This window comes from Petaurus breviceps, unplaced genomic scaffold (genome assembly GCF_028583685.1).
Source record: "Petaurus breviceps papuanus isolate PSGF00001 unplaced genomic scaffold, PetGlider_PUasm1.0 80, whole genome shotgun sequence".
NCBI lineage: Eukaryota > Metazoa > Chordata > Mammalia > Diprotodontia > Petauridae > Petaurus > Petaurus breviceps.
Window position 1 is genome coordinate 8219012 of NW_027186540.1, and position 23896 is coordinate 8242907.

At 37.4% G+C, this 23896-nt stretch overlaps 1 protein-coding gene across 1 annotated transcript in view; it reads right to left on the minus strand.

Moving 5' to 3' along the window:
* LOC138176014 (metabotropic glutamate receptor 3) overlaps window positions 1-23896 on the minus strand; it is a 273180-nt gene that overhangs the window by 100361 nt on the left and 148923 nt on the right. The window contains exon 2 of the mRNA XM_069106717.1: window positions 14699-15310. Coding sequence (XP_068962818.1) covers window positions 14699-15196 — 498 coding nt within the window. The 5' untranslated portion in view covers window positions 15197-15310. The remainder of the gene's footprint in view (window positions 1-14698; window positions 15311-23896) is intronic.

The following is a 23896-nucleotide window of genomic DNA, read 5'->3' on the forward strand; positions in this document are numbered from 1 at the left end:
TGAGTTGAAGTGTAAAGGTAGAAGAATGGGAAATAGAATTAAAAACGAGGCATTATATATAACTAGTTCTTTACTGAAAAATGAGCAGTGTCCAACAGAGAAAGGATACTATATCTGCTGTATAAGCAGAAAGACCTGGTAGGAGGGATTCTTAACTCAGGGTTAAGAACTTAGGATTTACGAACTTGTTTTAAAAAACATTTTGATAACTGTATTCTTATAGTATTGGTTCCCTTTGCAGTCCTTTGGCACCTAGGTGATACAGTAGATAGAGTTGTATTTGGAGTTAGGAAGACATGAATTCAAATCCCTCTTTAGACACTCACTAGCTGTGTGACCCTAGGCAAATCACTAAATCACTTTCAGACTCAGTTTCTTTATCTGTAAAATGGGTATAAATAATAGCACTTACCTCACAAGGTGGTTGTAAGAATTGACATAATGAAATAACACATATACATGTATTTTTACAAATCTTAAAATGCTGAATAAATGCTAGTTATTATTAGTAGAAGCAACAGTAGAATGTGTTTTACAGCATTATTTTGAGAAATGGTCTATAGACTTGACCAGACTTTTCAAGACACAAAAAAGCTAAGAATCCCTGCCCTTTTGGCATTTGGTACCAAAAACTAAACACAGTTGATCTCTTTACTGATGGGTTGTAAAGTGAATTTGAATTATTTCTCTAAAATAGAAATAGAAGTCATAGATTAATTAAATAGTAATTGATCAAATACAGTTGAAATTAATTAGAGTGTGCTCATCTATACCTAAACTTTATGTTTCTTTAAATCTTTCTTCAAACGGCAGCCTCAAATGAGTTCTAGAAACCTGAATTTGTCAGCTGGGCACTACACCTACACAAAACATATTTAAATGACTAGATCATGTACTGTATCATTTATCTGACAGATACTCCTGAAGAGAGCTTAATTGCCTGGTATGTGCTCCTGGTACCATCCAATGATGACACCTACCCAAGTTTTAGTTATTATACCCAGAAGGAACCAGTCAAGCCCTGGAAGATATGTCTTACAAAGTCAGTTCTGTTAAATGACAGCAAATATTGCAAGATGTCATGCTAGTTAGAGGACATGTCATGATCACTGGGCAGGAAGATTTGTTCTCCAGAATGTCATTTTAGAAGATACCACTAACTATGTTTTTTTTCCTTTTCTTTGTTCCTTGTATTTCTCACTACTGTCACGTAAAACCAAATATCTGGCAAGAATCTGGACTTTGTAGCTCTTAATGGGGATTTCCATAACATGCCAGATGGTAATGTCAAAAGTAGTGACTTTACAATATTAGTGTTCTGAGTTTCACTGATTTATTGCTTGAATCATCAGCACTTGTTTGTAGCATAGCAGCAAGGATTTGAGAAACCCTATTCTTAAATTCCAAGAGGTCATTACTGGGAAAATATTTCATATTTTGTATTAAATTCATCTGTATATTAGCAAAAAGTAAAAATTCTTAGAGCATATAATGAATAGATTCTTATTAGTACAAACTATAAACTATGAACTATTTCCCTGTTGAAATATTGAGCCATGGACATACTAATCAAAACAAAACAACAAGGTAGACATCAATTGTATTTCAAAGAGGACTTTGCATCATTAATGTAACATATATCACAGTTTTACTAAAAGCACTGGGGTTTTGATTCCAATTACTTTCCCTATTAATCTATAACTACAGTATTGAACACTTAATGATTTCTCAGAAGTGGCTGTTCTAGTGGGTTCCATTCCCATCTTCACTGTACTTGGGTTTGACAAAGCACTGATTCTGAAAGTGACGGAGTGGCTCTATTCCATAATGGAATGAACTTTTCTTGTATCTGAACAATGGACCTGGCATAGGCCTCTTATCTTTTACAAAGTGTCTTCCAAATAAAGGCATGATCAAATGGGGATTAGTTAAGGAACAAATTAATCTCAGAGCAAAAAGAAAAAAAAAGTCTGACTTTCATAATTATCTCTTATTATAAGTAAACCCACAATATTTAGAAAAGAAGGGCTTGTATTTGATGGTATGGTGCTTCATGTGGGCAGTAGCTTAAACTACGAATTCACATGGTGGTGCAGTTAGAACAGTTGTTACAAAGCATTCCCTTAAAAGTCTGTGATACAATGTCTCACAAGTAAATACAGAGTCAAAAGAAAAGGGGGTTCAAACTTAGAAAGCCCAAATGGAAAAGGGGGAAATCATAACTCCTAGTTGCTGCAAGCCATTTTCTCTTTTTTTGTTGGATGCTTAAGAATTTCCCCTCAAAGATGGTAAATCTTCATCCATTTGTCCTTGGTTCCTGATGTAAACACTGCCACCAGTGGGTCTGATAGCATTGATAGGACATTGATTGGAAGATGGGGAGTCTAAAATCTTCTGGACCCTAGTGAACTCCCAAAGTCCAGTTCTGGTCAAAGTATGTGGGGGAGGAGGAAAATCAGTCAGGGATGAAGACAAGGCCTCTCCTTCCTCTCTAGGAAGCTTTTCCTTCTGGAATGTCAAGCTTGCTTCAACATCTTTACAATAAAAGAAGTTTTAACTGTCTGGGAGTGTCTGAACAAAACCATTATGTGTGTCACTAAAGTGCAAAGAACGTGTCCACACTTAGTTCAGGGCCCAGTGAGGTTTATTAATTGGGCATTTTATCACCTCAAGGGAGGTGAGGTTGAATACATCAATCACCCCATTCTAGCATTGAAAACCAGCGAAAAACATAAATGAAAGAATACTCTGATATTTCATTGAAGTCATAATTTTGTTAAAATGAATACTTCCTACACTGATTTCAACCCTTCCTTCCATGTCTTCTCATCTGAAGTGATTCTTATCCATGACTTTCCATAAATTCCCCATAGAGGATGTATCCAATGAACTGGATCAAGGCCATCCTGTGGTTCTTTTAATATCTCTACGGTATCAATAGAGCATTTGGGCTGTCCATCTGTTTTCTCCTATTCTTACTACATGACTGCTCACCTCCTTCTCTGTTCATTTATGTTCTTGATGATGATGCCATTTATGCTACTTCTCAAATGCTGCAGCCTACTTATGATCACTCTCTGCTGCCCTTTGGGTTACTGGTAATTTTAATTCTCCCATTATAATAATGTCCCATGATTAGCACCCACAAATATTATGGATATGTTGATTTTACAAAGATATTGTGTGTGTGTCTGTGTGGTAGTAAACAGTTTGGCACCACTGAGAACATCACACCCTTTTCTAAGTAAGGTCAAGCTTGACTACTTTTTTTCCTACCCAGTTCCGGTCTTTACTCAGTATTAGCAATGCCTGAACTATATATATCACTATGAGATTAAAAAAAAAGATTTCAAGCCAGAAGGGATTATAATGGGCCATTTTATTGGGAGAAGGGTGGGACCTGGATTTTATCAGAATAGGGAACTTTTAGCATGGAAACTCTCTTCACTGATGCAAATTGGCAATAATTAACAGTCTTAGAGGGTGGCCTGGGGGCTGTGAGGGGGAATTTATATTTGCCTACATAGTATGGCCAGAGATAGGATTTGAATCTAGATCTTCCTGTCTCCAAGTCTGGTATTCGACTATATATGTGTATGTAAAAACCAAAAAAATCCCAACTCATATACAATGTGTGCACATATGTATATTTCCTCATCTACCAACACAGATTAACATTTGCTCTGCAATGTATATAGTCTTAGAGAGCTGTGTGGAGATCAGAAGTTGAAGTGATTGGTCCAAGGTCACCCAACCAAGATGTAGTAAAAGCAGAACTTGAACTCAGGCATTCCCTACTCTGAGTCTAGTTCTCTGTCCACTATGTCACACAGTGTCATACATGTATTCACACTTAACTACCTACAAACATGCCTATATACATATATACCTATGTGTACACACATATATGTATGCATATATATGTGTGTATATTCTGTAATTTTCAGTCATGTTCAACTCTTTGTGACAACATTTGGGGTTTTCTTGGTAAAGATATTTGAGTGGTTTGCCATTTCCTTCTCCAGCTCATTTTATAGATGAGGGACTCAGGCAAGGAGAGTTAAGTGACTAGCCCAGGGTCACAAAGCTAGTAAGTATGTAAGGCCATATTTAAACTCAGAAAGATGAGTCTTCCTGACTTCAGGCACTGTGCACTCTATCCACTGACCCACCTAGTAACATATCTCTATCTCTTCAAAGAGAAATAGACAGGTAGACAGGAAGAAAGTCAGAGACATAAGGAAATGAAAAGGAGAGGGAGAGCTATGAATGTTGATGATTATGGATAAATTAGATGGACTGTAAATTGTATTTTATAGACTGGAAAATAATAATTTTAATCCACTTTTTCTTGCTGTGGATGGTTAAACCAATTATACTATGTCTTTTGTAAACAGTTAGCATATAGAAAGCCTTGCCATTAATAATGAATACTTCTTTTATTTAGACTGTGTGAAAAATGTATATCATGACCTCTTCCTCTGCATTAGTGAATGCTATAGCTGAACATATGTCTCTGTATTATGTTTCATTTATTGTCAGGCCTCAGTAATTGTTGAAGAAATTCATTTTCATCTGTTCTAGAATCTTGCATTACATGGGAAAAATCTTTTAAAATGCATTTTATTTCAAGTCACATTTGGAAATCAATAAATAAAAGATACAAAATTTAATAATAATAGAATAAAAATAGAAACTTATGCTCTATACCAAATAGGCAATGGATAATTTGACTATATACAAGGTCTTATCTGATATAGAAAATCATCTCCAAAACTTTTCTATTCCCTTATATTTTCATCAAGAATATCCTCAGGGTACACATAGGATATTCTCACAAAGATTATATAGAGATAAATAACAGGGATATGGGCTGATAGTTACTAACACTTTATCAATCTCTTTTTAAAAGAAGTAAAAGCAACATCCATGATCATTTCTGCTCTTTGGGAGTGTTTTTCTCTTTAAGATCTTGAAAATCAACCCCTGAGTGCCTTGCCTTCAAAGTTGTGTTCCCTCCAGCACAGATTTCTTCAGAACATACTTGGTTATATCCAGTCACTTTTCTTAACTTAACTTTCTTAGATGCTGTAGTATTTATGTCTCTCTCACATGGCATATTGGGGACTGAAGTGGGAGAAGCTAGATATGTTTATTCCTTTACCACCATTTATGACAAGAGATCACCATGTCACATTCACAGATTTCTTCTGTTTCATACATACTTGTTTTCTTCATGTTTTTATTTATAGATGCTCTCAGGGTGAGGTATCTTAGCTGGACCTCCTGCCAGGTCTCTATTATCTTGTTTTCCCTTCAGTTGCTTTTTGTCCTTTTGTGAAGTGATAGTACTCACAGTCTTCTGTCCTCTTCTGTCATATTTTGCTAATGGGCTCATGTTGTAATTGGTGTTGTATTTGGTTTTTATCCCTCTCAGTTAGGAAGAGAGATGAAGTGTTTGGTAGTTGAAGGTGCTTCAGGGGATTTTTTTAGCTTTCTTGTTGTGATGACTTATTCATAGGTGAAGCTTTCAAAGAAATGGTCATGTCTAATGTCATTGATTTTTGTCAATTTCCCTTGTTTTTGGATGTTGACAGCTTATTTAGATAGGGTAGGTTATAGATTCAGTTCCTTGTCATTTTTATCCCTTCTTTTAATTTGCTATTTACTCTTGCCTTTTGCTCTAATTAGTCAATTATCTAATTGTACACGAATAATTTATTGTATAAAAATTGTTTCCCTTTAAGATATCGATTTCATTTTTAAATGTGGGTTTTCTTTTTAGTTCTCACCACTTTTCCCTCTGATCCTTTAGAGAGAGAAGTATGCATAGAGAAATGAACTTGTAGTCACAGGGTATGAGTTCAAATCCCAACTCTATCACTTATTAACTATGAATTTGGACAAGTCACTTATCTTCTGTAGGCCTCAGATCTCTCATATATAAAATAAGAGGAATGAACTAGAAGCCTTTTAAAGATCTATTCTTTTCTTTTCTTTTTTTGCTTTTTTGGAGGGCAATTGGGGTTAAGTGATTTACCCAAGGTCATGTGGCTAATTTTTGTGTTAAGTGTCTCAGGCTAGATTTGAACTCAGGTCCTCCTGACTCCAGGGCCAGTGCTCTATTGACTGCACCACTTAGCTGCCCCAGTCTAAGATCACTTCTTGCTATAAATCTATGACCCTATGATCTTATAACAATGAGCAAGCTATTTATTAAGTGACTCCTCTATGCAAGGCATAGTGGTATTTCAAGTACAGGGAAGTTAAAGAAAAAATATGAAACAGTTGTAACCTCAAGGATCTGATACTTTACTAGTCAAGGTTGATCTCAGAATCTCTTTTTGGAGAAAGTGTAATATGGCCAAGGAATGCCTTTGTGCTTAATGTGAGGGTGCTGAATCTGGGGTCTATAGACTTAAAGTTTTTATAACTAAGTTTCAATGTTATAGGTTTTCTGGGTAATTTTACATGTTTTAATTTGTGCACTTAAAATATTGTTCTGGTAGGGGTTCAGTGATTTTACTATGATACACAAAGAGTTTAAGAACCTTTGCCCTGATGGGAGATCTCCAGATGGTTTCAAGTACCTACAATGAAGAGGTAAGGAAACTGCTGTTCACAGAAGACAATTCTGGAAGGTCAAAGCCCCTTAGAGATTTGTGTCTAGATGCAGAGGTTATGGAAATGCAACATAAAATTGAAAAAGGAGGCAAAGGAAGGGAAGCATAGGGGAAAGGGGATTGAAACAAAGGAAGAAGAGAGGTCAGGGCTTTGGGTATGAGTAGACTGGGAGGTAATAAGCAGGATGCAACTGGATCATGGGACCAAAGGGGGAACATGTGGAGCTATATTACCATGACATCTCTGAAGATGAGAATCCTGGGACCTCCATAGCCAAGCTGAGAGGGCTCTATGAACTCTAAGCTTTTACAGGACTCTAAGCAGGGCAGATGGTACTGATATTTAAGCTTCTACCACTGGGTATGAGTTCTGAAGTGACTCTCTGCTTTTCATGTCATGCTGGAGAAATTAATCACTGGGGATTAAGTGATAATTGGACTACACTTTCCCTAGGGCCTGTGAGGATTTTACCTATTTGGGTATGGGGTATAGAATGACACTACTATTCATTTTCTCTTGTTATTTACATTGCTTACATTCCTTATAATTAAGATTGTTTTAGAGCCAGGTAGATAATGTCAGTCTTAATTAAATGCTCTGGTATTAGATTTATTGCTTTCATGGCTTATAAACAGAAAGGTTACCCTTCTGGGAGTTCATATTGTGATTTGTAGAACCCATTACCAAAACCTGACTATAATAACATGGGAAAAATGTTGAGCAAGGAGCTCAAGAGCCAGACTTCTCAGAATTTTCAGGAGCCCAATGTTGCAAAAGTACTCATGGTATAGAAGTATAAGACTTCTCACTGCTCTACAAGTTTTTGACCTTCATTTCTTGATCCTGAACCATATTTTGCAATGTATTTCTTGTTTTTCTCTGATACATCTACTTGCACAATGAAGATGCTGAATATTAAAATATATAATGACAGTTTAGGAAAAAAGAAAATATATCATCAAATAATTCATAGGTTCAGTTTTTTAATGGAAGGATAGTACAATCTACTAAAGAAAGTTCTAGCCTGAGAACTTGGGTATTTTGCTTCTAGTGTTGGATACATCACTGGTTATAGAACTTTGAGTATCATTGGTTCCAGAATGATGTAGCTTGGAAGGACTTCAGAGATCATCCAGTGCAAGTCCTTCATTATATAGATGAGGAAACTGAGTCACAGGAATGTGACTTAGCTTTTATGTAATTGCTACCCCACTTGTAAAATCAAGAATGAACTCTCACCCTCATTCTTTTTTTTGGAGGGGGTAGGGCAGGGCAATTGAGGTTAAGTGATTTGCCCAAGGTCACATGGCTAGTAAGTATTAAGTGTCTGAGGCCAGATTTGAACTCAGGTCCTCCTGACTCCAGGGCTGGTGTTCTATTCACTGCACCACCTAGCCTCCCCACACTCATTCTTTCTTAAAGAATGTTGAAAGAATTAATATGGTAGGAATGCTGTGACCTCTTTGGAAAGAAGGTAATTTAAAAAATAATAATATCACTATGATATAAACTCAGCCAAAGCCTTTCACAACTTTATCATTTATTATTCCCCACCCCCATCTCCACTATACATTTCAGCCAAACCTAACTGCTTACTAGTTGTTACCTAAACCTGACATTCCATTTTTCATCTTTATAGACTTCAATAAACTGATCCCCATGACTGGCCTAAACTCCCTCTTCATCGTCTCACAATTCATATCTCCCTTTCTATCTCAGCTCACATGTCACCTCCTCTCAGCACCTAGGACAGTGTTTTGCTTAGAGCACACACTCAATCCATGTTTGTTGATTTACTGCCTGAATCCGTGGAGACTTTTATACTAAGGTCCTTGACTAATTGCTATTCACAAGCTACCACTTTGTGAGATGGTAGCATAAATGAATAACTTGGTTCATTCATTCATTTTCTTATTTTGTATTTATCAGGCTTTGCCTATCATGCAGTAGGAACTTATTTGTTAATTGACAGAGCAAATAACAGCAACAATAATAATGAGTATTTATATAGTGCTTTAAGGCTAAACATTGGGGGTGGGGTAGCAAGGTGGTACAGTGAATAGAGAGTTAGACTTAGAGTCAGGAAGAGTTGACTTCAAATCCAGACTCAGACATTTACTAGCTAGGTGACCTGAGGCAAGTCACTTAACTTATTTGCCTTAGTTTCCTCATCTGTAAAAAAGAAAAAAAAATAAGGGCAGAGTTGTAAAAAAGAGTTATCTATAAAGTACTTTACAAACCTTAAAGTATTATATCAATGCTAGCTTCTATTATTATTGTTCGTGGTGTTGTTATGTTAGCTTAATAAATATTGTGCTCACAACAATTCTAGGAGGCAAGAACTATTATTACCCCCATTTTACAGATGAGGAAAGTGAAGAAGATAAAAGCTAAATGATTTGCTCAGAGTTACAAAGTTATGAAGTGTCTGAGGCTAGATTTGAACTCAGGTCTTCCTGATGCCAGGTCCAATGTCTAATCTACAAAGCCACCTCACTGCCTAGCTATTACGTGTAGAATACTGACTTGTACTGGAGGTAATATAAAACTTAGACAAGACACCTCTGCTGACTTCATGGAGTTTATAGTCTATTTTTGTTGTTGTTTAATAGCTTTTTCAGTTATGTCTGACTCTGTGACCTCATTTGGGATTTTCTTGGCAAAGATGCTGGAGTGGTTTTCCATTTTCTTCTCCATGTAGTCTACTAGTAGTTCATTAAGGTATGCCAATAGCCCCTCTAGACATGTCTATTTGGGGGAAATAGAGAGTCTTTTGTGGGTAAAAGCCTACCTCTCATTTTGCTTCATATCGTTTTTTGAATACTCCCCAAATTTGTGGGCAACTACCTTCAGAATAATTCTTTGGGTAGTCCAGAATTCATAATCCAACAATATGTTCTTACTAGGGAAGGGGTAATGAAGAGGGGATTTTTCTTTGGCCATATATGATATTCAAAGTGATTCTATGGATGGACAGCTGCAGACATTTTACTCATGGTGTCCTAATGGTCTGTGATAAGCATATACTCTCTCAAATTTATTGCTGAATAGAAAATTGCCTGGCTAACAGGCAAGAGGCTTAATTCTTCCCTCTGTAAAATGAATATTTTTTCCTGAAGTATATGAGATTTCAGCCACAAAGGGTAAAACAGGAGATACAACCTTTAAAGTCCTTCAGAAAGAAACTTATTAACAAATGAGGTGAATAGACACCATGCATGTTTTCTGATAAAATGGGGATTTGATAGTTGCTTTCATTTATTGCTACATTAAAAATTCAGCGTGTTAAAAGATAAAGAAGTGAGAAGAGAGAGGATAGAAGCGTGCTAGCTAACATGCTGCTGAGTGGTTTGTCTTATTTAATAAGAGCATTGGGAAAATAATTACCCTGCTTTTCATCAATGGTGATATAGCTTAACCCAGCAAATCATTAAGAATTCTACAGTCTCATGCAGTTTTCACTATCTGTAAAAACTGCCTATTGTATGAACTGACACAGCAGGGGACATCTTCTTTGCTGACTTCCTGGAGAATTCTTTTACTCTGGTGGGAGGATAATGAAAGAAGAGGAAGTTGGAGAGAAAGAGCCTGCAGAAGTAACTGGGCTGATAAAGCAATCCGGGCCAGATGAAGGAGATTATAAATACAATGACCCAACCACAAAAGCAAAGATGCTTAAGTGTGTTCTTACCATCTAAGTCTTCCATACAGATGGTTTTCTGACTGAAAAAGCTGTCAGATTTGGGGTCGTGTGTTGTCATCAGATGGGTAGATTTTTAAAAAAGAATTATGTGATTGATGATTGCTATTATATTCACCCCTGCCCTGCATTCTTCCCCTCCTCAATTTAAGGCAAAATAATTTCTCACTTAAGACCCAGAAAGTCAGCCACAGTCAAAATGAGGATATTAATATGGGCTGAATTGAAAAGGCTACTGCTTCATATTCCTGTGTTAGTGTACAGTGAAGACCAATCAACCCATTAATCAATATGCATTAAGTATCTCTTATACTATTTTAGATACTGGGGAAGTGCAAAGACTAAACTGAAAGCCTCCCCGCCCTTAGGGAGCTTACATTCCACCTGGTCAGATAATATTAATTCTGTCTTTATATGTAAAATATTTTTTGATGAGATCTTTGACTTCATCTATATAGGAAATTCTCTGGGTCAAGAAACTCTCTAACAATGTAGGTCAGAACCTCCTCTGCAATTAATAGACCTAGATAGTTGCTTGGGACATTGAAATGTTAAATGACCAGCCCAGGATCATATAGTCAATGTGTTGGAGGTAGGATTTATACCTAGAACTTCCTGATTCTGAGAACAGCTTTCTATCCATTATATCATGCTGCCTTAATATACATATATATGTATATGTATGATTATAAACATATACACATATTTATGTATGTATACACACACATACTCTCTCATTGTTTAGTCATTCAGTCCTGTCTATCTCTTTGTGACTTATTTGGGGTTTTCTTGACAGAAATACTGGAGTAGTTTGCCATTTCCTTCTCCATCTCATTTCACAGATGAGAAAACTGAGTCAAGCAGGGTTAAATGACTTGCCCAAGTTCACATAACTAGTAAGTGTCTGATATACAAAATAAACATGAGATGATCTGGGAGGGCAGCATTAACTTCTATAGTTCAGAGAACACTGTTTTCCATGAATTCTAGCAGCTTCTTGGCTTGTCTTTCATAATCTGTTTTGGCTACTGTCACATCCATGTCAGATAAATGTTAGATTAGGGGAGCATTCTTTTCCAAAAAGATTTCTGACTTTTCTTCTGTAAGCTTCAGGTTTCATGGTTGCCTTCTTTGCTTGTGCACTGGAAGGAATGAATTGATTTCCAAATACCTAGGCTTCTTCACAGGTAGCTCTTCTTGGTAGGTTATCATGCTTGGCCACCCTCTAGGGATTCTATGAGACAGAGGTGATGACAGAGTGCATACTCATCATGGGAGGGCAGGGGGGAACATCCAGCGCAAAAGTCTTAAGACAGGAAATTGAGTAAATGGTCACCTTTGTGGTGAGAATCTGAGCAATACTTCTGAGGTCTCTGTCTAGTGTATCTCTTCTGCTTTTGTGCTATAGTACCCGAAATTCTACCATTAGAGATTTATTTATTTGGGTCTTGAGGACTTTTTTGGTCTAAAAGAAATTTTTATTTATATGCAAATGCTTTCTGGTAGATCCCTTCAGCTGCTTACTTAATAGCTGCTATACTCAATCAGATCATTTACCAATGCTGATCATGAGAAAAATTGAGATTATATAGAAAGGGGAGCCAGGATAGGTTCTTGGGTGAGGTCAGGACTAGTACTTTATCCACTCTACCACCTGTCTGCCTACTGTACTACCTATTTGCCTTGGAATGGCATAGAAGATAGTGCCTCTTCCTGGCACTGGGCTGGGATCCAAACTTGCATCTTGTTAATCAGAGAATCTCTACTAAAACAAAGCTGGATCTTTCTTTTCTTTCTACTTCACTAACCAAGTCATAATCCTTTATTTCCGTGCTTGTGATCCAGGAGTACTAGGGCCCTGGGACTAATCCCTTTCCCACATCTGGGAAACTAGGGAATAGAATGGAAGCAAAGGCAGAAGTAGAGAGACTAAAGGAGAAGTTCTAAATTGGCCTTATAAGGGATAGTCTCTTTCAGGTCTGGAGCATAAAAAAAAGGAAGAATAGACATTTCCCTTCTTTTTCCATTTTAACAACCCAGCATTCCACAAGTCAAAGAAACTTAGCATTCTACAGAATTAAAAAGCAAACAACCAAACACAAAACCAAATACAGATATCCCCTTCCGAAAAAAATATAAAGCATCAGAGCAGGCTTAACCTTTTTTTGCGTGTCATATCCTGCCACCCACCTTGGCAGTCTGGTGAAGCCAATGGACCCTTTCTCAAAATTACATTTTAAAATGCATACAATAACACACAAAGGAATGCAAAAGAAATAAATTATGTTGAAAGAGTTATCAAAATTTTTAAAATAATGAGATCAAAGACATGGGATTGAGAGGTCCTGCCCCTGGAGATCAATAGGTAGCCGAAAGAATGAAATTGGCATTTTTGGGGGTATCTTCCTAATAGAACTTTTTTCCTTCTTTTTTTTTTTTTGCATAGAATCTGTGATTTCATCAGTGGAGGGGCCTCCCAGTGAGGAATGTCCTCTAGCAATGCAGATTAACTCTTTTTCTGCAGCTTATATTTTAATAGAGTTACTTGGGATACTGAGAGGTTGTGTAATTTGTCCAGGGCCACAGAACCATTATGTTTCAGATGTAGGTCTTCCTGACTCTGACTCAGTTCTCTGTAGATTATCTCATACTGCTTCTTGGTATAAACTGGCACTTTAAATAAGTGGCTAGTTATACTTTTTTTTTGTGGAATGTCATTGAAAGGTATTCAATCCACATTTGTGGCTCAGAACACCAGTGGTCTGGAAAAAAAGTGACAAATCTGTCCTCTTATCACTAATTAAAGGGGTGGGGCTGTATCCCCCATATATAAAAAAATCAGAGCTTTTCTGGTGAAAGTATCTTTGATATGCATACAGTAAATGAGAAGATTTGATCTTCTCCATCCAAACATTCAATTTTCAGTTTCATTATCTAAGTTTAGAAATACAGCTATAATTATCATGCTGATCTTTATGATGTATGGTGTTTCTCACCTACCTAATGAAGGCAATGAGTGTTTATGGAAAGCTAATTATCTTAATTACTCCTATCTGTGTGTGCATTTTGAGGAGAAAAAGAATATCTGAAGTTGCTGTATGTGGCAGACAAGAACCTACCCCTCATGAATGAAATCATTATAATTAATATTTATACCATATTTTATATTGTACATTTATATTTTAAGAAATACAAAGTGCTTTCTTCACTTTTTTGTGAAACAGGTAGTTTACATGCAATGAGCATACTTCTAGAACTAGAAAGGATCTCAAAAGTCATCTTGTCCATCCTGTCATTTTACAGGGGAAGAAACTGAGGCCCAGAGTGGTTAAATGGCTTGTACCTGTAAAGTCACACTGATGGCAAGCTCCAGAAGTAGAATTTGAACTCACAACCTTTGACCTCAGAGTCAGGGCTCTTTGTACTGCACAGCAAATGAGGAAATTGAAGCTTAGAGAGACATAGTTAAGAAATATAAGAACCAAGACTAGAACCCAAGGCCTCAAAGACCTCCACAGTTTCTCACTGTAGGCTGTGCAGCAGTGAAAGACAATCACAACCTTCTATTGAGAGGTTGACAACTGATGGGACAAGAATAGCACAAGCTCAACATTATGGTTTATTCCCGAGCACTGACTGTTAATTCAGTAAAAAGCCTTGCCGAAGAAGGCATGATTTTCGTTTTGGTCTTAAAGGCTACCGAATGTTAAGAAAATAGTTAATGGTAACCTTGTGCAGTCGAAAGAGCCCTGTACTATGTGTGGCTGAGGACACCTGGTTTCCATCACTACTTAGCTGTGTGACCTTAAGCAAATCACTTCTCTCCTGGCCTGTTTCATTATCTGTAAAGTGAGGCAGTTGAAAAATAGGTAATTGTTAGGGGTCTCTTTTAGCTCACAAATTCTATAATTCCATAAATGAGCATTGTAAGGGCTTGAGTAATCTGTTCTTCTTGTCTATTCAATATTCACAAAAGCAGCAGGGCCGATTATCAGCTTTTTATCTCTTATCAGTTAAGTGCCAAACCATTCTGTTCTTTGTAGTAATTATATTGCCTTTCCTCATACATTTTTCATGACTTTATGGCAAAGTCTAAGAAATTAGTTTTATTTACCTGAGAGCAGAGAACACTATAAAATAAGGTAGCTAAAAAAAGAGTTGACCCTTATTATAAATCCTGAAAGAAGATTTCCATTCATAGTTGAGAAATATTTCTGTCCGTATGCTGCACAAAATACCAGGTATTTTCAAGAGATGAACAAGCATGGTATTATCAGCCATCAATGAAATTAACTGATGTTCTCACCTTTTCTTTTCTAGGACTTTCAAGCACAGTGGTTCAAAAGTTTTAGATAAAGCTTTGGAAAATCTTACCTGAATTGACACGCTACTGTAAGAGCCGCCTATGACACCCGCAATGAGTAATGGGATGTTTTCTTGTATGGCATAAGATCCATCAGGGCACATATATTCTGCCTCATCCACTTTAGTCAAAGATGCCCTGACAAATTCCAGTGATTGCTCTAAAGCATAGGTATCCCTTGAACAGGTGTCTAAAATGTGAACACCTAGCTTTACCCCTGGAAGTAAGTAATTGTCTCGGTTGATTTCATCAATGGCAAATAACATGGCTTCCAGGCGCTGGATGCCGCGATCCTCATTGATACGTCCACATTCTTCTATTCCAGTTCCTTTTTCATTAATAGGGAATAAGCCTCCTAAAACGAGGTCTCCTTCAATCTTTATTTCCCTCCTCAAAAAGTTGTGGTCCCCTAAAGAAAGTAAGAATCCCTTGGAAAACAATGCTAGGGTAAGCACCTGAAGCCGCGTCAACATCTTCGTTAATCCTATTCCTATACGTCGAGGAGACATCGATGGAAGGAGCAAGATGTGTCTGTTAGTCCTTTTGCTTCATTTCTATGCTGGGCCTTTGGTTCGTCCTTCAAACAAGGGAGGAATAGACTGCTGAAACCCGTCACCAAATTCCTAAAGAGACAAAAAAAAATGAACATAAATCAGTAAAGGAAACAGCAGAAGTTGTAGTTCTCTTCTGTCATCAACATTTTTGGGGAAGAGAGTGGAGATTCATTTATGAGCATTGTTGGTGCAGTGATTTGGTTCCCTTGGGCTCTTGGTATATATCCTCTGAGATGCTGGGCTAGCTTTAACAGCCAGAGGGAACACTGTTGCTGCAAATCAGAGCCTGCTATTAAAGGGACTGAGTGATTTAGGTGAATGGCAATGAGGGACAGAATGCTTAATGGGCAGAAGACAGCTTGTTGGCCTCTTCAGTTATGAATCTTGATTAACCTTCTATTTCCTTTCAATGGATCTATCCATATGCTGAAAGTCACCATTGTAGTTCTGGCATTGGAAAATGTGTAAAAATGGGCTCTTTGCCACCAAACAGAGACAAACTGATAGAGTGCTAGACTTTTTCAAGGGATGTGCCATTGTGATTACGCTGTGACTTTTCAATAGCTAATGAGACGTATCTGCTTTAACAAATGCCCATTGGATATTCATATAAAGCCTCAACATTCACTTCTTTCAAAGGACCCATGGGGGAAGGAAGTAAGAAAAAAGAATGAAAGAGGAGATTGTTAAACATTTACTTCTACATTTTTGACATTTCCCCCCTCTGTTGTTTGCAGCGCCCTATAAATAAATAAATGAACTTTCCCCACTTTTGCTTTCTTTCTCTTTCCAGTCTCATGAGTCTGATCATGGATTGCTTTTCTGAGATGCATAAGTGACCTGGGTTTTGTTTTGTTTATTTTTGGGGGGTGCAGATCTCACAATGATGTCAGCAGATACTGTGGAATGTTTATTTCAGGTTCTTTGGGAGTTCTGCCTCAAAGTACTAGCCAGACTGATAATAATAATAATATATATATATATATATATATTTTTCAAGTTGATGCAATACTTCTTCTTTTTTTGAGGTGGGGGGAATAGGGGCTCATATTCATTTCTGGCTTCTCTTTGATCTGTGTGTGTAACTCTCTTTGAAGCAAAACTGCAGTGGAATGGAAAAGATGTTTTAATCATTATCTGTAATGATAAAGGAGAATAAACCACTCTTTAAAATTAATTGCCATATGTGTCTAATAAAAAAGAATTGTTAATTAGCAGGAGGCTGTCTTCATAGTCTGATGGTATAACTTAAATTAAAAAAGCCAATATGTGAATATGAACAAAATGTAGTTATAGAGACCTGGGTTTGTATCCTAGAGAAACCTAGTTTACTATCATATGGGAGAATGAATGTTTTCCCTTAGCAAAATGTGGCTTATATGGAATTAAGAGGGGCTTATGAGGTGCTAGGTTGAAAGAAGGATGCTTTCTATGTGTTTCTCAGCATGGTACATATGAATTCATGTTGAGAAATGAACCATTCATTTGTTAGTTTTATTTCATTGCTTGGCTAATGATCCCCAAACCTACTACCCCATTGTTTTGTAAGAAGATGGGAATACAAATTTGTAGAGCTATGGGAGATGCTTTTAGCATGTGTAGACTAGGAATTTTGCATTTTCATTTGAATTTTGAAGTAGAGATGGTCCAAAGTCAGTTTGGGGGTAACTATGGAAACTATAGGGACACAGACTTGCTCAGGCTCTATGGTGACCTAGAGTCTTTTCTCAGATTATATCATCTTATATTTTTGGCCAGAACCATTCCTAGCAAGTTGGAAGGAGTATACATAGGGGCTTTGGGACCACAGGAGTCCCGACGTCCATCTTACTGCATCTTAGATGATAGAAGCTCTAGTGACATGGAATTAAGGCAAAACTTTTAGTTCTCGGACATCATTTGGAGTTCATGTTCCCAGGCTATCCTTAATTAGAAGTTGGTAGGCTGCTAGTAGAGATATAACTAGGATGGGGTGACTAGGGCTTTTCCCTAAGCAACTAGATCAAAAAGTTCTCCTCTCAGCAGTCCATAGGCCTCTATATCTCATTCCTTGTCTTCCATCAGGTTAAGTCCCCCACTGAAAATGGGGTGAAAGTTGAGACTTCCATGACAAGACAGTGAGGTGACAAGTTAGTGTAGGAGAGGGCTCCTTTTTCTCTCCATGCAACTACCTTTAGAAGATATAGAGTAGAAAGGGCCAACATGGTCAAATGAAGCTATTTTCCCTTCCCAAACCAGAGAATATCTCATCTCCTAAGTTCCAGAGGAGATGAAATAACTTGTTGTGGTAAGATCAGTGTTTTCCTGAGGCAATTTATTTCCTCCCACTCATAACATGGGGAGGAGGCTTTACCTAAAAAGAAGATAAAGCTAACTCTGGGACCTATTAGTCCTGGCTTCCCTGATGTAGCTTTCTGGTCATCTAGGGGTTTAAAAAGTTTCAGTCTAGGCCTCATAGACTTCATGAATGTATAAATGCACATAATTCACCACACATTGAAGATCTAGTGAGCAGAGGTGTTTCTGCATTGAGGTATGGAAGGTCCTCTTTTCCAAAACTGAAGCTAAGTGCTACTACATCTTTATTATATGTCCTTGCTCTGTTAGGGCAAAGGAAACTTCCTTTGACTAGTGTTTGATGATATATGAGTGCCTCATTTTGTCCCCAAATTGAACTTGAACTAAGAGAATGCTAGCATTGGAGTCCAGCCTCCAATGCTTGTCCTCTTGGCTAACACCTCTGGTTGAGAGCAGCCAATTCCTGGAGAAGTCTGGTCTTTTGTTGCCTGAATTCTTAAGGGCTTCTTTAGGGAATCCTCTCCCTCCTGTATGAATAAAGCCCAAAGAACTTTATTTGTAAATCCTCTCCCCAGAGCAGCCTAGTTTTTGTTTCAATAGGGTCTAGACTTTGAAATGCCTTCTCTCTGTGATTCTTTTTTGGTCTACAGAAATAGTCCCTCTTCCTAGAGCATCCTGGTCCTTGTCTATGGAGGATCTAGATTTCCGAAGTGGACAATACCATTCCCAGGAGGGTGGGGGTGGGAGTGGGAGTGAGTGCTGGAATGATCCATGGGGGTGGTAGTTACCTTGGGTGATGTAAATTAAAAAAAAACATTAAAGGGTTAAAGAGAACAGATTTCCAGGGGGGGGGTGCTGAGTCATTTTTTTGAACAGGGGGTGGTAGACCAAATAAATTTGGGAACCCCTAAAATTTCAATAATATCTAGCCTTATTCTTTTTCTCATTATTTCAGCTATACATTCTCAGCTTAGGATGGAAGTTTGAGTGTTTCTGTCTTATATGAAATATGTCTAATTATGTCTGTGACTGCTGGGATGGTTGTGTGCATGTATACACACACACACACATTTAAGACTTGGCCATCCAACCTATATTATCATTCATCCATTTGAAAGTCACTTACTATGTACTACTATGTAGTACCTGTACTACAGGCTGCAGAAAACACAAATATAAATAACTTCTTATTCTTAAGGCATGAACAACCTAGTAAAAGAAATTATATATACTCATGCAACTACAATTTAAATCAGAATGTGATAAGCATAAACAAATTCAGAAGAAGTAGAGATTATATGTGGTTTGGGGGACCATATATTTTTTATGGGATAAGCTTCATGGAAGAGACAACATATGAGCCAGGCTTTGGAGGATGGGTAGTATTTTAATAAGTAGAGATGGGAGGAAGAAGAGCACTGGCTTTCTTAGAAGAGGTATTGGCAAAATGGCCTTTATAGAGAAGGTGCACTGGTCATTTGTTTTCCTGCAAAATTTTTTGAAATTAGGTTTTTTTTTCTTCTCCCCAATGAGTATTCCTCTGACAACTTTATGTACTATAAAAGTGCACAGTATTATTTCTTTAAAATACTAATGGGAATTAAATACCCAGCTCCAAAGAAGATTGAATCCAAACGATATAGAAGATGGATGTGTTTGAAGATTGAATGTGTGGTCTTAGAATACTCCCCACTAGACCGACAACGTCATGCTAACTATCTGACCTTTAAGCTATCTGACAGTCTCTTTAAAATAACAATATTACTATTGAAAATTGCAATTCAAAATCAATTAGAGTAATGTTTAAATATACTGGCTAATGTTTGTTATTTACCTGCTGCTTAAAGCAGACTATATTATGATCAAGACTGTTGGACTCTGCATAATTTAGAAATGCTTAGCATTATTTAAAACCCAATGCTAAGAAATTGAAGGAGTAGAAAATTAAAATTTGACACTGAAAAATAGGCAAACATGCTTAATTCAATGCAACCGTTTATCTCTGTGTAGCAGCTTATCGGATTGTGGGAAAGGGCACTGACTACTTTTTTTTCCCTAGGATCTTTTCATTATAAATCAGCAAACAACAAATTCCCCAGATAAACAGTTTCTTCTCTCTTCACATTCATATGCAGACTGAGAATTGGAGCCGAGAAGCTCAGCAGTCAAAGTTCCCTATCCACAGATGATAAGTAGTATGTCATCTGTAAACAAACATGTGTAGCCTTCACTATAGACAACATGCCCATCAATGTTTTATTAATCGATGCATTAGTAGAATCTTGAAGGTTCATTGCTACTTTAACCTCTGGGATATGTGTGCTGAGAACATCCTTATGTTCTCTACAAAGCAGTGTGTATTTTTCTCTAATCTTTGACTTTTCCTAGGTACTTGGAAATGGGAAAGAATGCTAAGGTGCTCCATAATGCATTGCTTGTGCCTAATTTGAACTTACATCGTGTCGACTTTATCCATATATATTAGTTCTACCCAGTAGAATGCAACCTCCTTGAAGGTAAGCACTGTTTAATTGTTTTTGCATTCCTTGTATCTAGAACAGTACCTGGAACAAAGTAGATATTGATTAAATTGAATTGATTTAACTCAAGTAGCTTTACTTAAAATGCCACTAAGGTTACAGTAGTAAAGACTATAAATAGCTGGAAGGAATATGGTCCCCATTCCCATGACAACATTTTTTTTTTAACTTTTATGACCTTTGGAGTACATATGAATGTTCTGAGAAGAAACATGGCATAGTGGATAGAAATGCAAAATCAGAAAGATCTGGGTTCAGGTACCACCTCTAACATGTATTGTACAGATTATTTAACATCTCAGTTCTCTAGGTAGCTAAGTGTATAAGCTGCAGAGAAGATGACAAGTCTCATTGATAGAACCAAAGTGCCCTATATCAAAATCACAGAACCAGTCTTCTTTCCCTATAAATATTCTACCAGTTATATCTTGGATCATAGTGGTTTGAGAGTCATAGAATGTTCAAATATAAGAGCACAGATTTAGAGCTCAAAGTAACTTACATCTAGGTCAAGGTTTTTCTTTTTCTTTTATTTTTAACAATGAGGTTCAGGCTCAGCGAGGGGAAATTACTTTTCCAGGGTCATACTGGCTATAAATCCAGAGCCATGAATTGAACAAAGTTCCCATTTCTCTTTACATTCTGTCCTTGTCAAATGAGAGGGTTCCAGGAAGCATACAGTCTTAGGAACCAGTGTGCTCCTGATGTGACAGCTCTCAGAATCACAGGTGGAGAATCATATCTTGCAAACTCTATCCATCTTTTAAAAACTGGTTAAAAACTTCAATCAATGCCTTTATAAAAAAATCTAGCTCTTTATTTATATATATTTATATTAATAATATATTAATTAATATTAATTATTATTAAATTAAAACAATAAATTAATTAAATATATTTATATTTATTTATAACTCTCAGGTAGACTGAGGCTGTGCCTATGACTGAATTTTAATGGAAGCATTTTAGGCCATTATTATAAGCTATTTTAATATTGAGCTAAAAAAGGGCAAGATCTTTGCAACAGCTGAGATGTTCTTGTGAGAACTGGGCAGGATTAAAACCCTACCTTTCCTTCAAGTTTCCCACCAGATTTCATTATAATCATAAAGCCTGATCTCCTTCAAAGGCAATTCCTCCCCCTCATCTGATTTTATGTTGTTTAGATCATTCATATGGCAGCTGTCATAAACTTCCTCATGTTGAAGTTATTTGTGGGCCTGTATTATCTTTCCTATTAGGTTGGGCAACTGGATGGCCCAGTGGATAGAAGATTCACCTTCCTGAGTTTAAATCTGGCCTCAGATACTTACTAGCTGTGTGACCCTGGGGAATTCACTTAACCCTGTTTGCTTTAGTTTCTCTTCTGTAAAATGACCTGGAGAAAAAAATGTCAAATCACTTTAGTATCTTTGCCAAGAAAACCCCAAATGGGGTCAGAGAGAGTCTGACAAAACAACTGAACAACAACAAAGGTTGGAAACTCCTGACTTTCTAGTTATGGGACTCTGGGCAAGTCACTACCCCTTTCTGGGCTTCATTTTCCACATTTGTAAAGGGAGGGCAATGGACAAGCTGCTTATGAGGTCTGTGTCAGCTCTAAGATGTGCAGATATGATGATTCTTGGAACAAAGGAACTATGTCTTATTCATCTTTGCATTCTCCAAAGTACCTTCCATGTAATTAAGAAGGGTTTCCCTAAAGTCTTTCAAACAAGTCTGTTTTCCTCTCTACTTCTGTATTAGCAGAGTGGAAAATAGTCAAAATAAAATAAAAATAAGAAGGATAAGAACATTTATAGGATTAAGTCAGTTAAAGGTCCACCTTCAAGGTAAAAATAGTACATACTGAAAGATCTAAGGCTACTAGGGACCTCAGAGAGTATGTATTTCACACACTCCCTCTACTCCCTATCACTTAACAGATCATAGAGTCACAGGACCTCAGATGTGAAAAGGACCTCAGATGCGAAAAGGACCTCAGAGGCAAAGCCATGGAGCTTAACCTATACCTAAAAAAGAATCCTACAACATATCAGACAGAAGACAATGGTCTCTGGCATGAAGCCCTTTGGTGAAGGGGAACCCACTGTTCTTCCAAAGGCAAACCATTCCATTTTGGGATTCCACTTTTATTGTTAGGAAATGTTTCCTTATATGAAGCCTAAATCTGTCTGTAACTTCCACCCTTTGCTCATAGTTTTGCCCTCCTGAACCAAGGAGAACAAGGCTAATTCAGCTTTTACATTGATAACCTTTCTAATACTTTTAGACAGATGTCATAATCATACTCTGCTGCCCTTCCAACTAAGACTCAGAGAGGCAGAGCTCTTGTGAGGCTCAAATGGAATTATGGATGTAAAGCACTTCCCAGACCTTTAAGGGTGATAGAGAAATACAAATTATTGCTATTGTTATGATTATTAAACAGTTTGCTGATGATTTCATTCTCTGAACCTTCTATTACCCTCCTGCTGATCTCAAGCAGTGTGTAGAGCAGGGGTAGGGAACATAGGCCTCAAGGTCACATGTGGCCCTCTAGGTCCTCAAGTACGGCTCTTTGACTGAATCTAAACTTCACAGAACAAATCTCCTTAATAAAAGGATTTGTAAAACTTGGACTCAGTCAAAAAAGGCTGCACCTAAGGACCTAGAAAGCCACATGTGGCCTCAAAGCTACAGGTTCTGCACCCCTGGGATAGAGCAATGGGTTATCCTGCTAAAAGTTTAAAAACTAGGCCTGCTGGGATAAATAATGTATGCTCACATATTTATAAATGTAATATACATTATTAACACCTTCTTAAGCCTAGACAGCCAACAGAACAATAAATCATGCCCTGATTTGCAGGATTGCTGTTTGCTGAGGTGTAAATGCTTCCACTGAAAATTTAAGTCACTCCTGCAAGCTGGTTAGACCTTATTCCAGCACAACTCCTGCAAAGACGTGAAGTAACTTTCCTAAAATCACACAGGTCAGAGGTGGCCAAGCTAGGAATCAAAACTAGGTCCTCTGACTCCATTAACTGCAGTGCTACACCGACTGTCATTGTTCTCTCCAAATATGTCCTCCATCTTCTTGATGGTTCCTGTCATTCTGTAATTAGAGATTAATTCCTTTGGCTTAAGGCTAAGGAACCCATTAAGCCCCATCAGTCTTTAGTGTGAATAAATCTATTAGGGCTTTCTTCTGAGGACAGATTTTGATGGAGAGGAGGAGGGTGAGAATGCTATAGGGAACCGTGGGTTCATGGAGAGAAGTAGGCCCAGTTGATTAGGGCAAGGGTTCTTATATTGGGGTCCACAGACCTCAAATAATTTGTGGATAGATTTCTGAGAGTGGCCTGAGAATTTAAATGGTTAGAAAAATTCCACTAAAATTTTTTCCACAATCATTTAACTATAATTTAACATTTCTTTCCATTACAAATGTTATCAATAAACATTATTCTGCAAAGGGGTTCATAGGTTGCAGCACAGTTTGAAAGGAGTCAATGACAGGAGAAAAAAAAAGAAAGATTAAAGCGTTGTTTAAACAACAGTGCCTAAACCATAGATTTGCCTGGGGCTGGTTCTGAGGAGAGACCAGATCTCCTTTCTTTGAATTCCCTGCTCCACCATTCTTCTAACACCTTTCTTTATCCCTATGGCAGGAGTTTCTCAGTGGGGGCTAAAAGTGGTCATCATAGTGAAAGTGGAAGACTGAGGAGTGTAAGATAACAGTAGAATAGAGGGAATTTTCATAAGGTCATGTGTGGAGGAAAAGATGCAGCCCTGACATTTTTATGTTTTCAGTCACTGCTGTCATTTTTGTCTC